The sequence below is a fragment of the Aquila chrysaetos genome (assembly GCF_900496995.4).
Source record: "Aquila chrysaetos chrysaetos chromosome W unlocalized genomic scaffold, bAquChr1.4 W_unloc_2, whole genome shotgun sequence".
NCBI lineage: Eukaryota > Metazoa > Chordata > Aves > Accipitriformes > Accipitridae > Aquila > Aquila chrysaetos.
In genome coordinates this window covers 3,125,784-3,145,428 of record NW_024470322.1, presented here as the reverse complement: position 1 = coordinate 3,145,428, position 19,645 = coordinate 3,125,784, and the positions used below count along the sequence as shown (strand labels likewise).

At 42.2% G+C, this 19,645-nt stretch overlaps 1 protein-coding gene and 1 long non-coding RNA gene across 5 annotated transcripts in view; one reads left to right on the top strand and one right to left on the bottom strand.

Moving 5' to 3' along the window:
* Positions 1 to 19,645, top strand: part of LOC121232945 (tyrosine-protein kinase Fer-like) — a 216,201-nt gene that overhangs the window by 6,454 nt on the left and 190,102 nt on the right. For 2 of the 4 annotated variants that reach the window (XR_005931770.1, XM_041121461.1), the window contains exons 2-3: positions 12,794 to 13,052; positions 17,928 to 18,101. Coding sequence is in view for 3 of the 4 variants with exons in the window: in XM_041121461.1 (XP_040977395.1) it covers positions 12,846 to 13,052; positions 17,928 to 18,101 (381 nt within the window). In the remaining variant the exon portion in view is untranslated. Of the gene's footprint in view, positions 1 to 12,538; positions 12,681 to 12,793; positions 13,053 to 17,927; positions 18,102 to 19,645 lie in introns of those variants that run through there. The other 2 variants (XM_041121462.1, XM_041121463.1) reach the window with 2 other exon arrangements.
* Positions 2,630 to 19,125, bottom strand: LOC121232971. The gene is made up of 3 exons (XR_005931777.1): positions 19,114 to 19,125; positions 12,460 to 12,462; positions 2,630 to 2,948 (listed from the first exon to the last, which is right to left on the bottom strand). It is a non-coding gene; the product is annotated as an uncharacterized LOC121232971 (long non-coding RNA).

Genomic DNA, 19,645 nt, shown 5'->3' with positions numbered 1-19,645 from the left:
ATAGATTGCAATCTTTAGGTGTAGATTGGATGTGAAAAGTACTGTTTTCAGAGCTGTTGCTGGAATCCAGGAAGACTACTAATGCTGGAATATTGGCTCTATTTGCTGAAGGCAGTGTTGCAGTATCGAAGATTTATGTGGCTGTCATTGAAGTTTTTTCATTGACGTACTGACAAAATTTATCATTGCTTAGTTTGGAATCTTACAGCATCGCTGTTCTTGGTGGTGATGATTGAGACAAGTCACAAACCATGTTTGGTAACTATACTGAAATTCAGAACTGTTCAAGGAATTCACAATATATTATTAAATGTACATTGAGAATTTACTTTTCATCATTTATTAGTTTGTTATTTTGGGAGTGATTCTAAAAAAAAAAAATTGACTCTGGGACATATTTTAACTGTTAATACTTACCAAATATTGATTGGCTAATTTGCATAACCAGTAATTTTTATAGTGAGATATAGATCTCATCTTAAAATAAAGATTAAACTAGTTGAAACTCATTTGTTCTATTTGGTGCCACTGGAATTTTATTACCTTTACAAAACGTGCTAGACTTCAAGTTCAGATTTCACATGTCAAATTATGCAAGCATTGTTCATGTGTGGAAAAAGAGATAAAGCTCATGGGTATCTGCCAGAAGTAGGAAAGATCCCTTCACAGTAAGGGTAAGCAATTTTTGAAGGTCTTTCTGTATTAATTTGTCATTTTGTGTGTTCATTGTCATCAGTTCTTGATCTAGCTACTTTAAAGCATGATGCCATCTCTACTTTTTTTTTTCCTTTAAGATAAAATATTATTCTGCCTCTTTTTTTTGAGGAAGATTTTATTTGTAATATCTTTCACACTTTCTTTTTGTATTTTCTGCACTGGAGTAGAAAGTATCTTTGTGTCTCAAACTTCCCATATTTTGTACTGGTTCCATAGTAAATCTTTTCTGCATTTAGATTTTACTTTGGACTTCCCAATTTTACCACTAGTCTGCAGTTGTAAAATCTGTCTGGGAATCTGTCCTGCATGTTCAGTGCTACTGTTATAATGTTGTGTGGGGAAGCAAAAAATGGAACTATTAATATTTCTTCCCTAATCCAGTAACTGAATGTGGGGAAGCACAAGAATGAACAAGCCACAAATAACAGCCAGGCTTGTTCACTATACTGAAACAGCATATCCTGTTGCCATGGTTGGAAACAGAGCACTAGACTAAATAGATGTCCTACTGGGTCAGACCATCAAGCCATCTGTGTACACCAAGCAGGGGAATATCAAACCTGAGAAAATACCTGTATGTATTGATGCCAGATATTGTTTCTTTGAATGCTGGCCTTTTGAAATGCACTTGTACTTTTTAAGAGTATTCTAACTACAGATTGCATAGACCATGTCTATTAATCTATTTGGTAATTCTTCTCACAGTTTTAGCTTCAAGTAAGTGACAGTGTGATCTATATTGGTTTCACTTGATTTCTATATATAATTAAAAGTATTGGTTTTTAGGCTATAGACAGTGAAGTGGGTTAGATCTTGATACTTGTTTACCACATCTTTGCCTCTGCAATATTGGAGCATTTGAAATTAGATGAATTTGGCTACTGTGGTAAAAGACAATAAAAAATGTTTCTATAAATACATTAACAACAAGAGAGCTAGGGAGAATCTCCATCCTTTATTGGATGTGGGGGGAAACATAGTGAAAAAGAATGAGGAAAAGACTGAGGTATTTAATGCTGCCTTTGCCTCAGTCTTTAATAGTAAGACCAATTGTTCTCAGGGTACCAAGCCTGCTGAGCTGGAAGACAGAGAGCAGAATGAAGCCCCCGTAATCCAAGGGGAAATGGTTAGCAACCAGCTACACCTCTTGGACACGCACAAGTCTATGGGGCCGGATGGGATCCACCCAAGGGTACTGAGGGAGCTGGTGGAAGTGCTCACCAAGCCGCTTTCAATCATTTATCAGCAGTCCTGGCTAACCGGGGAGGTCCCAGTGGACTGGAGATTAGCAAATGCGATGCCCATCTACAAGAAGGGCTGGAAGGAGGATCTGGGGAACTACAGGCCTGTCAGTCTGACCTCGGTGCCGGGGAAGGTTATGGAGCAGCTCATCTTGAGTGCCATCACACGGCACATACAGGACAACCAGGTGATCAGGCCCAGTCAGCATGGGTTTATGAAAGGCAGGTCCTGCTTGACCAACCTGATCTCCTTCTATGACAAGGTGACCTGCCTAGTGGATGAGGGGAAGGCTATGGATGTTGTCTACTCAGACTTCAGTAAAACCTTTGACACTGTTTCCTGCAGCATTCTCCTGGAGAAACTGGCTGCTTATGGTTTGGATGGGCATACTCTTTGCTGGGTAAAAAACTGGCTGAATGGCCGGGCCCAAAGAGTTGTGGTGAACAGAGTTAAATCCAGTTGGCAGCCAGTCACAAGTGGTGTTCCCCAGGGCTCAGTATTGGGGCCAGTTCTGTTTAATATCTTTATCAGTGATCTGGATGAGGGGATCGAGTGCTCTCTCAGTAAGTTTGCAGACGACACCAAGTTGGGAGGGAATGTTGATCTGCTTGAGGGAAGGAAGGCTCTACAGAGGGATCTGGACAGGCTGCATCGATGGGCCAAAGCCAATTGTATGAGGTTCAACAAGGCTAAGTGCCAGGTCCTGCGCTTCGTTCACAACAATCCCATACAATGCTACAGGCTTGGGGAAGAGTGGCTGGAAAGCTGCCTGGCAGAAAAGGACCTGGGGGTGTTGGTCAACAGCCAGCTGAATATGAGTCAGCAGTGTGCCCAGGTGGCCAAGAAGGCCAATGGCATCCTGGCCTGTATTAGAAATAGCGTGGCCAGCAGGAGCAGGGAAGTGATTGTTCCCCTGTACTCGGCACTGGTGAGGCTGCACCTTGAGTACTGTGTTAAGTTTTGGGCCCCTCATTACAAGAAAGATATTGCTCTTCTTTGGACATGCTCCATCACCTCAATGAAGCTAGTGAAGGGTCTAGAGAACAAGTCTTATGAGGAGCAGCTGAGGGAATTGGGGCTGTTTAGTCTAGAGAAAAGGAGGCTGAGGGGAGACCTTGTTGCTCTCTACAACTACCTGAAAGGAGGTTGTAGCAAGGTGGGTGTTGGTCTCTTTTCCCAAGTAACAAGTGATAGGATGAGAGGAAACGGCCTCAAGTTGTGCCAGGGGAGGTTTAGATTGGATATTAGGAAAAATTTCTTCACCGAAAGGGTTCTCAAGCATTGGAACAGACTACCCAGGGAAGTGGTTGAGTCACCATCCCTGGAGGTATTTAAACACGTGTAGACGTGGCGCTTGGGGACATGGTTTAGTGGTGGACTTGGCAGTGTTAGGTTTATGGTTGGACTGGATGATCTTAAGGGTCTTTTCCAACCTAAATGATTCTATGATTTTAATTTTTGTATTGAACATTGCCTTAATTTACACAGTACTAAGGCTGTGTCCTGGTTTCAGCTGGGATGGAGTTAATTGTCTTCCTAGTAGCTGGTACAGTGCTATGTTTTGAGTTAGGTATGAGAAGAATGTTGATAACACTGATGTTTTCAGTTGTTGCTAAGTAATGTTTAGTCTCAAGTCAAGGATTTTTCAGCTTCTCATGCCCAGCCAGTAAGAAGGCTGGAGGGGCACAGGAAGTTGGGAGGGGACACAGCCAGGGCAGCTGACCCAAAGTGGCCAACGGGGTATTCCATACCATGTGACATCACATCTAGTATAGAAACTGGGGGGAGTGGGGGGGGGGGAGGGGGGATGGCTGCTCGGGGACTAACTGGGCGTTGGTCAGCGGGTGGTGAGCAATTGCATTGTGCATCACTTGTATATTGTAATCCTTTTATTATTTCTATTGTAATTTTATTAGTGTTAACATTATTGGTTTCTTCTTTTCTGTTCTATTAAACTGTTCTTATCTCAACCCACGAGTTTTACTTATTTCCCGATTTTCTCCGCCATCCCACTGGGTGGGGGGGAAGTGAGTGAGCGGCTGCATGGTGCTTAGTTGCTGAACTGGGGTTAAACGATGACAGTCCATTTTGGCACCCAACGTGGGGCACAAAGGGTTGAGATAATGACAAACCCGACCAGAGCTTGTTAAAACAAATTTGTTACAAGCATTCATTATATTGGTCTAATAGTCATTGGTCACTATGTTTATTTATGTGTTCTTAGAATTGTTGCTCTAATTTTTAAAGTTCTGTTATGTATCACCTCACTTGCTGTATGTAGTCCCTTTGCTGCTGCTTATCATCTGTGGGAGGTGGATTAAGGTTTTAACTTTGATGTATTGTGTAATACGGGCTTATGGTATGATGAAGTTATCGGCTGTGGGATTAATCCGGTATTTGTACTCAGCATTGTCATCACCTCTATACTTCAGGAGCCATCTGTGGGAAACTATTAATAATTACACCATTTACCTTTCCTTCTGTTGTGGTTTCAGCCCAACCGTTAACAAAGCACCACGCAGCTGCTCACTCACTCCTCCCTGCCCCCTCCGGTGGGATGGGGAGGAGAATCAGAAAGGAGAAAAGAAAAAAAACCCAGAACCTCAGGGGTTGAGATAAGGACAATTTACTGGGACAACACAAAAAGAAAAGTTACAACAACAACAATGGTACTAATAAAAGAATATACAAAGCGAGTGATGCACAGTGCAACTGCTCACCACCCAGAACCCGATGCTCCACCACTTCCCCCACCGAAAGCTCCCCCCCAGCCCGCTCCCCATATATATGCTGAGCATGATGTCACATGGTATGGAATAGCTCCTTGGCTAGTTCAGGTCAGCTGTCCTGGCTGTGCCCCCTCCCAGCTTCCTGTGAAAATTAACTCTATGCCAGCTGAACCCAGGACACCTCCTCGGAAAGCCAATCTATGGGTGGGGTACCTTTCTTCCCCTCTCCTTTCTCCTTCAATCCAGTTACAATGGTGTTTGAGAATTTTAAAAAATTTAAATACCCTTGGGATGTTGAGACCAGCACGGTCCTAGCCCTACTGCTAGGAATTAGCATGCTCCTGAATGTGGTTCAGCTCTTGTTTAAGGTTAAACAACTATTTAAGAAGATCACCCAGAGGTCTGCCCCGAGGCTGGATAATTATGAGTGGCAGGGTGTGTGGGGTAGTATGGGCAAGTACCTAGAAAAGTGGGTACCTCCAGTGTTTTGGAAATTCACCCCTGAACAAGTGCAGAATCTGAAAGAACTAGTAAAATATTTGGAAAAGGTATGCTGTCACCCTGGCAGCTCCAGAGAGATACAAATCACTGCAACGTGCTGGGGCCTAGCCCATGCCTATCGAGCCCTGTTCGACACCACTCAGCACCCTCAAGGGGAAGAGAAGGTCTCTGGATCTAAAAACAAGACGACAGGCACTGCGGCTACCCAAACCCCACCGACGGGCACTGCGGCCCCTCCAACCCCGGCGACAGACGCTGCAGTTACCCAAAACCCAGCAAGCAGTAGTGCAACTGAACCAGTTGACCAACCTGCACCAGTATCAGTTGCCCCCATACAGAAGAAGAAATATACAAAAAAATCAGTTTGCTTAGCGAAGGAGGAAGATGAGCCAGGGTCATCACGGGAACAGGAGGAAGAGGCAGAACCAGAGGTAATCACCTGATCCCTATCCTTGAGTGAGTTGCGGGATATGCAAAAAGATTTCGGCCACTGTATAGGTGAGCATATTATCACCTGGCTCCTCCGATGCTGGGACAATGGGGCTAATAGCCTGGAATTAGAAGGTAGGGAAGCCAAGCAGCTGGGATCGCTTTCCAGGGAAGGTGGCATTGACAAGGCAATTGGAAGAGGAACACAAGCCATCAGCCTCTGGAGGTGACTCCTGTCAAGTGTGAAGGAAAGGTACCCCTTTAAGGAAGATGTTATATGTCATTCAAGCAAGTGGACTACCATGGAGAGAGGTATCCAATATCTGAGGGAATTAGCTGTGCTAGAGATGATTCATTATGACCCAGACAACCCACAATTACCCAGAGATCCAGACGAAGTCCCATGCACACGACCCATGTGGCGGAAGTTTGTACAGAGTGCACCATCGTCCTATGCCAACTCACTGGCGATAATGACCTGGAAAGACGAAGAGGCACCGACAGTGTATGAAGTGGCTCGCCAACTCCGTCAATACAAAGAAAATCTCTCCTCCTCCCTACAAGCCTGCATTTTGGCTGTGGAGAAGCTATCCCAGGATGTCCAGCAAATCAAAGAGGATACGTCCTATTGCCCACCTGTAAGGACCAATGTCTCAGCTATTAGGAGTGAGCGTTCCTCTGCCCAAGAGAGACAATATAGAAGGTACACACCGCGAGGTGCCCTGTGGTTTTACCTATGTGATCATGGAGAGGACATGAGGAAATGGGATGGAAAACTTACCTTGGTCCTAAATGCACGGGTACGTGAGCTGCGAGGAAAAACCACCACAAAAGGGGATTCTACTAGGAAAAATGCCGCTCCAGTTTCCAAACAGAGTAGAAGGGCTGATCTTATTTCTGATTCTCTTGAAGGGACTTCTGAGCCAATTTTATGAGAAGTGAGTACTGGATATTCTGACCAGAATGAGAGGGGTGCTGCCTCCAGCCAGGTGGAGGAAAGGGATAACCGAGTCTATTGGACTATGTGGATGCGATGGCCTGGCACATTAGACCCACAGGAGTACAAGGCTCTAGTAGACACTGGTGCGCAATGTACCTTAATGCCATCAAGCTATAAAGGGGCAGAACCCATTTGTATTTCTGGTGTGACAGTGGGATCCTGTATTGGAGGCTGAGGTAAGCCTAACTGGGAATGAATGGCAGAAACACCCCATTGTGACTGGTCCGGAGGCCCCATGCATCCTTGGCATAGACTATCTCAGGAGGGGGTAGTTCAAGGACCCGAAGGGGTATCGATGGGCCTTTGGTATAGCTGCCTTGGAGACGAAGGGCACTGAACAGCTGTCTACCCTGCCTGGTCTCTCTCAAGACCCTTTGATTGTGGGGTTGCTGAGGGTTGGAGAACAACAAGTGCTAATTGCTACCACGATGGTGCACCGGCGGCAATATCCCACCAACTGAGACTCCCTGATTCCCATCCACAAGTTGATACGTCGACTGGAGAGCCAAGGAGTGATCAGCAAAACTCGCTCACCCTTTAATAGTCCCATATGGCCAGTGCAAAAGTCTAATGGGGAGTGGAGACTAACAGTTGACTATCGTGGCCTGAATGAAGTTACGCCACCGCTGAGTGCTGCCGTTCCAGATATGCTAGAACGTCAATACGAACTAGAGTCAAAGGCAGCCAAGTGGTATGCTACAGTTGACATTGCTAATGCATTTTTCTCAATCCCTCTGGCAGCAGAGTGCAGGCCACAATTTCCTTTCACTTGGAGAGGCGTCCAGTACACTTGGAATCGATTGCCCCAGGGGTGGAAACACAGCCCCACCATTTGCCATGGACTGATCCAGGCTGCACTGGAAAAAGGTGAAGCTCCAGAACACCTGCAATACATCGATGACATCATTGTATGGGGCAATATAGCAGAAGAAGTCTTTGAGAAAGGGAAGAAAATAATCCAAATCATTCTGAAGGCTGGTTTTGCCATAAAAGAAAGTAAGGTCAAGGGACCTGCACAGGAGATCCAGTTCTTAGGAATAAAATGGCAAGATGGACGTCATCAGATCCCCATGGATGTGATCAACAAAATAGCAGCTATGTCTGCACCGACTAATAAAAAGGAAACACAGGCTTTCTTAGGTGTTGTGGGTTTTTGGAGAATGCATATTCCAAATTACAGTCTGATTGTAAGCCCTCTCTATCAAGTGACCCGGAAGAAGAATGATTTTAAATGGGGCCCTGAGCAACGACAAGCCTTTGACCAAATTAAACGGGAGATTGTTCATGCAGTAGCCCTTGGGCCAGTCCAGGCAGGACAAGATGTTAAAAATGTGCTCTATACTGCAGCCGGGGAGAATGGCCCTACCAGGAGCCTCTGGCAGAAAGCACCTGGGGAGACCCGAGGCCGACCCCTGGGGTTTTGGAGTCGAGGATTGGAGGCTCGCTATACTCCAACTGAAAAAGAGATATTGGCAGCATATGAAGGAGTTTGAGCTGCCTCAGAAGTGGTTGGTACTGAAACACAGCTCCTCTTAGCACCCCGACTGCTAGTGCTGGGCTGGATGTTCAAAGGGAGGGTCTCCTCTACACATCACGCAGCTGATGCCATGTGGAGTAAGTGGATTGCACTGATCACACAACGGGCTCGCATAGGAAACCCCAGTCACCCAGGAATTTTGGAAGTGATCACGGACTGGCCAGAAGGCAAAGATTTTGGAATGTCGCCAGAGGAGGTGGTGACGCGTGCTGAAGAAGCCCCGCTGTATAATAAACTGTCAGAAAATGAGAGGCAATATGCCCTGTTCACTGACGGGTCCTGTCACATTGTGTGAAAGCATCGGAGGTGGAAGGCTGCTGTATGGAGTCCTGTATGACAAGTTGCAGAAACTGCTGAAGGAGAAGGTGAATCGAGTCAGTTTGCAGAGGTGAAAGCCGTCCAGCTAGCGTTAGACATTGCTGAAAGAGAGAAGTGGCCAGTGCTGTATCTCTATACTGACTCATGGATGGTGGCAAATGCCCTGTGGGGGTGGTTTCAGCAATGGAAGCAGAGCAACTGGCAGCGCAGAGGTAAACCCATTTGGGCTGCCACACTGTGGCAAGATATTGCATCCCGGCTAGAGAATCTGGTTGTAAAAGTACGTCATGTAGATGCTCATGTACCCAAGAGTCAGGCCACTGAAGAACATCAAAACAACCAACAGGTGGATCAGGCTGCCAAGATTGAAGTGGCTCAGGTGGATCTGGACTGGCAACATAAGGGTGAGCTATTTATGGCTCAGTGGGCCCATGATGCTTCAGGCCATCAGGGAAGAGATGCAACATATAGATGGGCTTGTGATCGAGGGATGGACTTGACCATGGACACTATTGCACAGGTTATCCATGAATGTGAAACATGTGCTGTAATTAAGCAAGCCAAGGGGTTAAAGCCCCTGTGGTGTGGAGGGTGATGGCTGAAATATAAATATGGGGAGTCCTGGCAGATTGACTATATCACACTCCCACAAACCCACCAAGGCAAGCGCCATGTGCTTACAATGGTGGAAACAACCACTGGATGGCTGGAAACATATCCTGTGCCCCATGCCACCGCTCGGAACACTATCCTGGGCCTTGAAAAGCAGATCTTGTGGCGAGATGGCACCCCAGAAAGAATTGAGTCAGACAACGGGACTCATTTCTGAAACAACCTCATAGACACCTGGGCCAAAGAGCATGGCATTGAGTGGGTGTATCACATCCCCTATCATGCACCAGCCTCTGGGAAAATTGAGCGATACAATGGACTGTTAAAGACTACATTGAGAGCAATGGGGGGTGGGACCTTCAAACATTGGGATACACATTTAGCAAAAGCCACCTGGTTAGTCAACACCAGAGGATCTGCCAATCGGGGTGGCCCTGCCCAGTCAGAACTTTTATGTACTGTAGAAGGGGATAAAGTCCCTGTAGTGTGCATGAAGAATATGTTAGGGAAGACAGTCTGGGTTACTCCTGCCTCAGGCAAAGGTAAACCCATTCGTGGGATTGCTTTTGCTCAAGGGCCTGGGTGCACTTGGTGGGTGATGCGAAAAGATGGGTGTCCTGGGTTCAGCTGGGATAGAGTTAATTTTCACAGGAACCTGGGAGGGGGCACAGCCAGGACAGCTGACCTGAACTAGCCAAGGAGCTAGTTGGCTTCTTGTTGGCTGGGCTTGAGAAGGTGAAAAATCCTTCTCTTAGTCTAAACACTACTTGGCAACAACTGAAAACATCAGCATGTTATCAAAGTTCTTATACTGAACCCAAAACATAGCACTATACCAGGTACTAGAAAGACAATTAACTCTTTCCCAGCCAAAACCAGGACAGCTACTTCTGTTGTGATGAATGGAATGATTTAAAACAAATATCAGAGTCCAGTATGTATTCATTTTTTGTCAATATATCCAGACATCTAATAGTGTAATCTGAAAACAGTCTAATTGTTACTTAATGAAGGGAGACTTAGGAGGCTGAAGTGAGATATTATTTGATCTTTTGTTCTATTGATTCACTGTGAGTCAGTAAAAGCTGAATGAAATATATGCTGAGAAGAGTTTCTCCCTCCCTTGTCCTCCTGTCCTTTAGTAAAAGATGGAAGTCAGCACTTTACTAGTAGCACAGGGCCAGACTTTATCCTGAGATTCAGTTCCATTCTTTTCCGATTCTGAAATGTAAGGAAGTAGCTTATAACTCTGAAGTGTGGTAGGAGATAAATGAGCTTAGTCAGAAAAGTAGATAGAAATCTAAAGCATGTCAAAAATCACAAATGAAGCACCAGCCATTTTAATAAGTGTCTTAATATTTTTCTTTTGTTCATCTTACTAAATTTTTTTGCAAGACTGTTCCTAAACTTTACCTGTAAAAATATTAGCATTAATACAGCTAATGACAGAGACCATCCTTTATGAATAGAGCCAATATAAATTTAGTGTTGCTCTTTGACAGAGCTCTTAACCATCAGTAAGAATTCTGAATATATGATGCTTTTGAAGTTAAGAGCATATGAAAGCTTGTGACAGCAAGATCTAAGGTTACTCCGATAACTTTCATTTGTCTCTATTGTGTACATGCATAATAACACAATGCTATTTTTATTTTCGTTATAGGATCATGGTTTCTTTAGTTACATACCATACCTTGTGTTCTGAGAATAAATATGTAGTGAATGAGGCTTATTTCAGTAACTTTTTGGAAGAGTTAACTGAGGCAGGAAACTGCAGCAAGAGAAGGAATGGTTTTGGGAGTAAGGCTACTCTGGAGATAAAGTAATTATGCTGCTATTATCATGGCGTATCATATTGGAAAAATCATATACATGAAAATTTGCTTATGTGATGACTGTTCTTCATTATCTGATAGCTTTCAAGTTGTAGATTCTGATTTGCAGAAATTCTGTGTGGTAACTGAAGCCAATTACATCTTTGTTCTAGGTGTTTAATAGATTAAAAATGCTGGGCACTCTGAAAAGTCTGTCTTTAAGCCTTGCAAATTAGGTATCTAGTATTAGCTGGTTAAATCTTGACATGAATTTCTATGTCGTAGTTATCTGCATAAAATAAGAGTATTAGTCCTGCTTCACCTCTTGGACTGTTAGGAAGATAAATCTATTAATGTTTGTAAAGCACTCAGCTAATTTAAGTGTGAATGAAAAGCCTATGAAGAAATTAATACTTCTGTGTTCAAAAGAACTAAGGCTTATCTGGAGTGCAGGAATTGGTGAAAAAGCAATGCACAGGGTATGTCTGTACTGCGGTCTAGAGCTGTAATTGTAGTTTATCTGACCAAGTTTGAAGCCGATTAGTATGGGGATAAGTTTTAGATGGATATGCAGAAAATGGGGTTCAGCCCACAGGGCAAAACCTATGTAAGTCTTTGGAAATTGCTCGTATATGTGGACTCAACTCTTCTGTGATGTGGCTGCATGTGTATCGGTATCAGAAGCAGGTGTTTCAAAGCTAGCTCAGACATGTCTTTAACCTGCAGTTGTGCTGTAGGATTTCATACAGTAATATTCAATATTTATTATCTGATTATCAAATGATGTCTATTTTTTGCAGTGAGATGGATCTGCTTTAGGGGGAAATGGTATGAAATTAAGGACTCTGTTATGATGTGTGTATCTCAGAGGGGATCAATGTAAGGTTGCACGGGGAACTTGATTTGAAATATCTTCTAACTTTTGGGAGGTTGAATTTGAAACTGTTACCACAGTATTTAGGAACAAACTGCCTAGTCATCTTCCATTTATCCATTTCTCAGAGATGCAGTGTTCTTAGGACTTAACACTGGAATCAAATATTTTGAGTCACTAGGACTAGTCACTTAAGAGTTAGGGAGTTGGCCCCAGCCAACAACTAAGCACCCATCAGCTGCTCACTCACTTTCCCTGCAGTGAGATGGGGAAAGAATTGGAAGAGCAAAAGCAAGAAAAACTTGTGGGTTGAGATAAATACAGCTTAATAAGTGAAAGGGGGGGGGGGAAACAAGTGATGCAAATGCAATCACTCACCACCTCCCAAAAGCAGACTGATGTCCGGCCAGTTTCTGAGCAACAGCTACTGTGGAAAGACTACCCCCTGTTTTTATTGCTGAACGTGATGTTATATGGCATGGAATATAACCCTTTGGTCAGTTTGGGTCGGCTACCCCAGCTGTGTCCCCTCCCAACTTCTTGCCCATCCCCAGCCTACTCGCTGACAGGGCAGTGTGAGAAACAGAGAAGGCCTTGACACTGTGGAAGCACTGTTCAGCAATAGCTAAAACGTCATTGTGTTATCAACACTGTTTTGGTCACAAATCCAAAACACAGCACCATACAGGCTGCTATGAAGAAAACTAACTCTGTCCTAGCCAGACCTAGTACAGGTAGGTACTATTATACTACTATATTTTACAGATGGGAAACTGGAGGCTACAAACTGAGATTAAGCTGACAGTTCAAAGTAACATGGAGGACCTGAGATCTCTTCAAGTCATAGGTTGGTGTTTGAAATTGTTTTGACCTTCCTTTCAGTTGGTTTCCAAGTGGTATATATAAGGTAATGCTTAATCTTATGATTATGTTATTTCAGAGTTTAGGCATTAATAGTTGCTCTTTGTAACACAAGTTTTTCTTTCAATATGTTTCTCATGAATCTTGTTCCACTTTCAGATGTGGTGAAGAATCTATCTTGTCAGCTGTGCGGTATAGAGTGCCTTAAAAAATGGGGTTTGGAAGCGACCTGAAGTATTCTCATGATGCTTTATTAAAACTGCAAGACAGGGAACTACGACTGCTGGAAACAGTGAAGAAATTTATGGTTATGCGTGTAAAAAGTGATAAGGAGTATGCTTCCACTTTACAAAATCTTTGTAATCAAATAGATAAAGAGAGTACTTGTCAACTGGATTATATCAGCAATGTGTCCAAGGTAAGAAAATCCTTAGAAATCAACAGGGTTGGGTTTTTTCATTAGTTTGGGGTTTTTGTCTGGTTTTTTGTAAGTAATGAAGTCTAGCGTTTTTTTAAATTTTATTTTCCAGTGACCTACTAAAATGTGTCACAATAAATATTATTCTCCTGGCTGCTTGTGAAGTGACTCTGTCTTATATTCTGTCTACTTTATTTAGAGGAAAATGGGAAAGATAGTATATGGAATGATAACTGGCTCAGCTCAAAATAGGGTTTGTGTTTGATTCCTATTGATTCAGCCTCTTGAGAATTACTGTTGCCAAAGTGTTTAAAATAAGCTCCTTTTAGTCCCTCAGTGGAATATGCAAAAGTCAAGCTCCAGTTTTGCTTTAAGAACAACAAACTAAACCAGGATCCTGAATATTGAACTTCAGTATTTTAGGTTCCTGGGTTGTCTGCTATTTTGTTTAGCATACTCTGTTTTCAAAACATTATAGTAAGCTTTTCTTATAAAACAGTTAAATAAGAACTATTGTTTTTGTTATAGAATTTGTGACAGAAATAGAAAAATGCCAAGAAACCAAGGCAAAGCCTAGCATTCTAACTGTTATTCACATCATAGTATATTTTTGTGAAAACAAAGCATTCAGGATGTTTCTCATAATTGTAGATATGTTTAAACATAATTTCATACCCAATTTAAAATAACTGTCTTGACTTTTTATGAAGGTAAGGCTGTCCTCCCCCTAAATTGTTAATTATCACATTTAGAGGAAGTACAATGAACGTAAAGATGACTTAAACTTCCCTATTTCACTTGTTAGTAAGCTTCACTCCTGACTTGGATTCCTTCCTGACTAGAGAAAACAATTCTGTTTTAATGGCTTATTCAATTCTTGCCCCTTTTGCTGTAGCAGTGGTTACACAGTCACTTCAGTGTGGCATAAATACTGATCTCCTACTCTGCAGGAAAACATCTTTTTTGGTCAGGTTAAGTTTTAGACAAAGCAGTTCTTAGCTGCCTTATGGAGTTGCTGCTTGAATGCTGGCCTCTTAGGTATGAGCATGACATATAGTATATAATGCTCATAGGAGTAGGAACATAACTACTCCTTGTGCATCAATCTAGATTTATGCTGGATTAAAGTGGTGGTTTGTGTGATTTGAAAGCTACACTGGTATAGCTAGCCTGTTTCAGATGTCCCAAAAGTATAACCACATAGCGTCTAGCTTAAGTTCCATCCCTCCCCAGTAATTGTATTTTTAAATTGATGCTCTGCCTTTTTTCATATGTGGGTTTTAATGGTGTATTTTAGTATATTTGGAATGCTTTTCACCCAGTTATGTTTTTCATGCACAGTTTGTTATAGGTTTTATCATCTAAGCTGTGATGATTTTGGTAAACTGATTGAAACGTTTTGTGCTTAATGGCAGAAGTCAGATGTCTTCTTTGGGATCCATCATTATAAAATATACGGCATAGAAAACTCAGTTTCACATAGATTTATTGATGATATGATTCATAGTTCTTGCTACTGCTGCCCCAGTAGAATTGCTTTTATGTGCTAGCAAAACTGTCTTGCAGTTATTTTAGGCAGTGAAACTGAGAGTGACTTAAGGCTAGAACAATAAAGGAGCATAGATATTAGAGTATTCAGCATTGCAATCTTTAAGCTTTGTGGCTAGCTCAGTCTAGCGCAACTTATGCGAGTAATATGGGCATCTTTTTTTGTGAGCAAATAATAATAATAAAAAAAGCTGAAGATGTATCTTAAGCCATTTTCTCCTTGGGTTGCAGAGAGGCATCTGTGTCATATTTTGAAAATTTGTTTTGGACATTGGCACCTAAGTTGTTCCTTCAGGAGTTATTTTAGCCCCCCTCCCCCCCATCTTCTGAGGAGGTACTGTGTTACTCAAACTGCACCCTTGATCTCTGTACATCTTTGCACAATAGCAAAAATATTCACGTGCTACTGGCAAATCTTTTGTATGGGCTTGCCCTGAAATTTCACTGTCAACTTAGATTTTAAGGTTGTGTAGCAATACATTGTCTTACTGATTTTTGTCAATTAAAATGTCTGAATTATTGTTTTGGTTACTGACATCATTCTAATTTACTTTTCTATTTCATGATACCTTTTCTTGAGAAGAGAGGTTTTATAGAACCAAAATCTGACCAAGTATTTTGTGGCGTAGGTCTAGTATCTTACATTTCCTAACATTTGAAAAACTCTACATATAGATTTCATTTTTGGTGTTATGTAACATCAAAAATAAATACCAAGATCTCTAATCTTTTATGCTTTTATTTTTTAAGTGTACAGAAAGAGTGAGTAATTGGAGATGGGTTTTTTGAAAATGTGTCCTATTTTTTTTAATGAAGAGGCAGTAAACTTGTTGGAAGGCACAGTGACAGCATCTACTAATGCCAGAAGAGCAGTATTTTTAAGTGCTTTCCATAAGCTTTTTTCTGTGTGTATGTCTAAAAAACCTCACCTGTTAAACTGAACAATGTTTTATTTTGTTGCTTTTGACAGATTGTGGTTTGTGGGTTTTTTGGTGTGGTTTGGTTGGTTTTTTTTTCCCCAAAAGGTAATGCTTTGCCTTTTTTTATATCTGTCCCTTAGCTAGCTTTTTAAAATAGCTTTTGCTATTTAAAACTAATAAAATGTAATCATACAAAACACTGAAATCTTGTTTTAACCAGTATTTTCTCAGTGTGGAAAGAGAGATGTAAGGAATAGAGAATGTGCAGATGATTTTTTTTTTTTTAAATTGGAAAGACAATTTTTCACTACGTATATGACTTATTTAGGTTTATTTAGTGAATTGTAAGCTAAGTATTTCTTTAGAGTACCTGTTCTATTGAAAAATGCATTTGCTGGGATTTTCAGGGTTGGTTGAAACTATTTGTTTCATCAGTAATAAATCAGTCGAAGAGAAAATGCAGAACTCTTACAGTTCTACCTTTAGGAGCTCTCTCATGAGTCTTGTGGTTATAGAAGAGTTCATTCTTGTAATAAAGATGCTTAATGTTGTTTTTATCATACACAACTTTGAAATATGTCTTCTGATGTCATTTGGAAAGTGTTCTATAGTGAAAGGATTAAACAGTTTTCAGATAAAGCCAGGAAGCTTTAGGCCCTGACCTTTTTAGAACATTACTTTTTAAGCAGTCTGAGACAGCTCTGTGGCAGTCCATGGAATGTGTATGAGCTAAAAGAAATGTTAAATATAGTTTAATAAGTATACAGGGATTATCTGTTTTTCATTTTATTCTCTAAAATCCCATGTGACTTTTAGCATAGTCATGTAGAGATGGAAATATATGTGATGGGTTGACCTCAGTTGGCAGTGCCACAAAGCTGCTCACTTGCTCCCCCCACCCCCCCGGGGATGGGGGAGAGAACAAGAAGAGCAAAGGCAAGAAAACTTATGGGTGGAAATAAAGATAGTTTAATAAGCAAAGGAAAGAGGAAGGGGGGGAGGCAGGCAAGCGATGCAAAGGCAATCACTCACCACCTCCCACAAGCAGACGGATGCCCAGACAGTCTCTGAGCAACGATTACCTTCCCAAAAATCCCCCTCCCCCCAGTTTTTATTGCAGATCATGGTATGGAATATCTCTCTCGGTCAATTTGGGTCAGCTGTTCTGGTTGTGTCCCCTCCCAACTTCTTGCATACGCCTGACCTACTTGCTGTGGGGGGACAGAGTGTGAAAGAGAGATGGCCTTGATGCTGTGCAAGCACTGTTCAGCAATAGCTAAAACATTGGTGTGTTATCAACACTGTTCTGGTCACAAATCTAAACCACAGCGCCATATGCGTTGCTATGAAGAAAGTTAACTTCATCCCAGCCAGACCCAGTATAATACATGTTTATAATGAGATGTAAGAAACCCCCAAACCTACCAAACAAATACATTTTTGAAGGTTTGATGATATAAGGTTAATTTGTATCTTTAGCAAGAACAAGATTTTAAAAACAGCATATCAGCTGCCTTCAAAAACTGGTAATTGTATTGCAAATAGCCATTCTGCAATTTCAAATGTAACATAGCAGTCTGTTAGTGAATTACCTCTTAGGAACCCAATACTGTTCCCATCAACAAAGTGTAACAAGATTCTATAGGGTATGAAATACTTTCCTTTCATCTGAACTTTAATTTCAGGTCCCTATTTGTTGTACGTTGGAAATCTTTGTTCACGTTGCAGTTCATTCTTTATGCAAGGTTCAAAGCCACAGTATATTTTGCTGTCCTGAAAACTGACTGGCAGAATGGCCAAGGAAGTTATTAAAGTTAAGGGTACAGAAAGATGTTCAGTTACTGTGACAAATGAGTAATCTGTTAGCACCTTATGTTTTGTCACTGATGGACTGAACACTGATGATATCAATTAATATGGAACAGCTGATGAATAGTATCCTCTTAAACAATTACAATTAAAATGTATATTACTGTGAAATATTTAGATAAAGGCGGAAAAGTCAGCTTGAAGAGAGGAACTGTGATTAGGAAACAAGAGAACAAAGAACATGGGGACATGATTGTCAAAGGTGTTGAGGATGTAATCCAGAAAAGGCTGTACAGCTTTCATGGATGTTTAGAAGTACTAAAACACTGCTGAAATGTGACCATGCAATATTATGTTTTTGTGTCTGATACTTTTTTTTATGAATAAGTTCAAGGGATAGTTTTGCCGTAGCAGGAAGAACTTTTTTACAAGATCTCAAGATTCAGGTAACTTAAAAAGAAAAATAAAATTACTAAATTGTTTTAAACAGTGATGCATTTTCCCCACAGTTCCTGTTCGTTATTTGTAAGCCAGAATAAGTAACTGCTTTTCTTCCTTTTTTGTGTGGTTTTTTTTTGTTTGTTTGTTTTTTTAATAGTCTTGGTTGCTCATGGTGCAGCAAACAGAACAGCTGAGTAAAATAATGAAGACACATGCAGAGAATCTTAATTCTGGGCCGTTGCATAGGCTTACAATGATGATCAAAGATAAGCAGCAAGTGAAGAAGAGTTATGTAGGTGTTCATCAACAAATTGAAGCAGAGATGTACAAGGTATTTTATTTGACTATGTTTTATAGATTTATTATAGTTTTGTTTAGAAAGTTAAAGGTGAATTTTTTTTTTTAGTTGTTCTGTTTCTGTGCTATGGTACAAGTGATGATTTGTGATATGTAGACTGTGTCTAGTTTCAATATTTCCTCCACATTTTCTCTCCCCTGCTAGCTGACAAGGCAGAGATTGAAAATGTTCTTCTATATGAATTTATTTGGACAGATATGGTGGGTTGACCTCAGCCAGCAGCTAAACACCATGCAGCCACTCACTCCCCCTGCCCCTAGTGGGATGGGAGAGAGAATAGGAAAAGCAAAAGCGGGAAAACTTGTGGGTCAAGATAAAGGCAGCTTAAGTGGTGGTGGTGGTGGTGGAGAAACAAACAAGTAATGCAAAGGCGATCATTCACTACCTCCCACAAGTAGACTGATGCCCAGCCAGTCTCTTGAGCATTGGCTACCTCCCCCAAATACCCGTCCCTTCAGTTTTCATTGCTGAGCATCATGTTATATGGCATGTAATATCCCTCTGGTCAGTTGGGGTAGCTGTCCTGGTTGTGTTCCCTCCCAACTTCTTGCCCACCCCTAACCTACTCATTGGTGGGGCAGAGTGAGAAACAGAGAAGGCCTTGATGCTGTTCAAGCACTGTTCAGCAATACCTAAAACACTGGTATGTTAACAGCACTTGTAGTCACATGGGGTATCAGGTGAGCAGAGGGGCAGTGCTGGTATTTGGGAAGACCTGTGAGTGTGGGGTGCCTCTGAGATGACTGTAGGAGTGTGTGTTTCTGTTAGAGTGCCAAGCTGGACTAGCCACTGAGTAGGAGACATGTAGAGTGGGTAGGAGGGCTCAGGATACAGGCCAGGATATTGGAGTGTGGTGGGTTGACCTTGGTCGCCGCTCCTTCCTCCTCATGCGCTTCCCCTGCTCTGGCATGAGGTCCCTCCCATGAGATACGGTCTGTCACTAATTGCTCTGATGTGGGTCCTTGCCTTCAAGTTCTTCAAGAACTGCTGCAGCATGGGCCCATACCATGGGGTACAGTCCTTAAGGAACAGAATGTCCCAGTGTGGGTCCCCCACTGTTACGGTCTGACAAATTATAGCCAATGTCTCAAACATTTGTTAAAGAACTTTGTTGGAGAAGATGGCCTCTGTAAAAGCGCTGGAGTTGTGTGAACAGGAAAATGTGGCTGGAGGAGAAAGCTCCACGGAGGGTGGGACTGCACTTCTCCAAAGCCACAATTCCTTATCTTAAGCAACCATGAGAAGAAGCACAACGTATGCGCCTGGAAGAAAGGCCAGATAGCGGTCATGCCTGCAGGGAGAGAGAAGCAACTCCCCAATGACCCCCCAAGCCCACTGACCCATTTCCAGAGAATCCCAGGAACATGAACTGCACATGTCGAGACCACCGACTCAATTTCTGGAACATGCCTGAGCTCACACTGCGCTTGCTCAATGATGGCAAACCCCCACCTACAGGGGCAGACCCTTTAGGTATAAAAGAAGGGAAGACGAGTTCTTGGGGTGCGCCCTCTGGA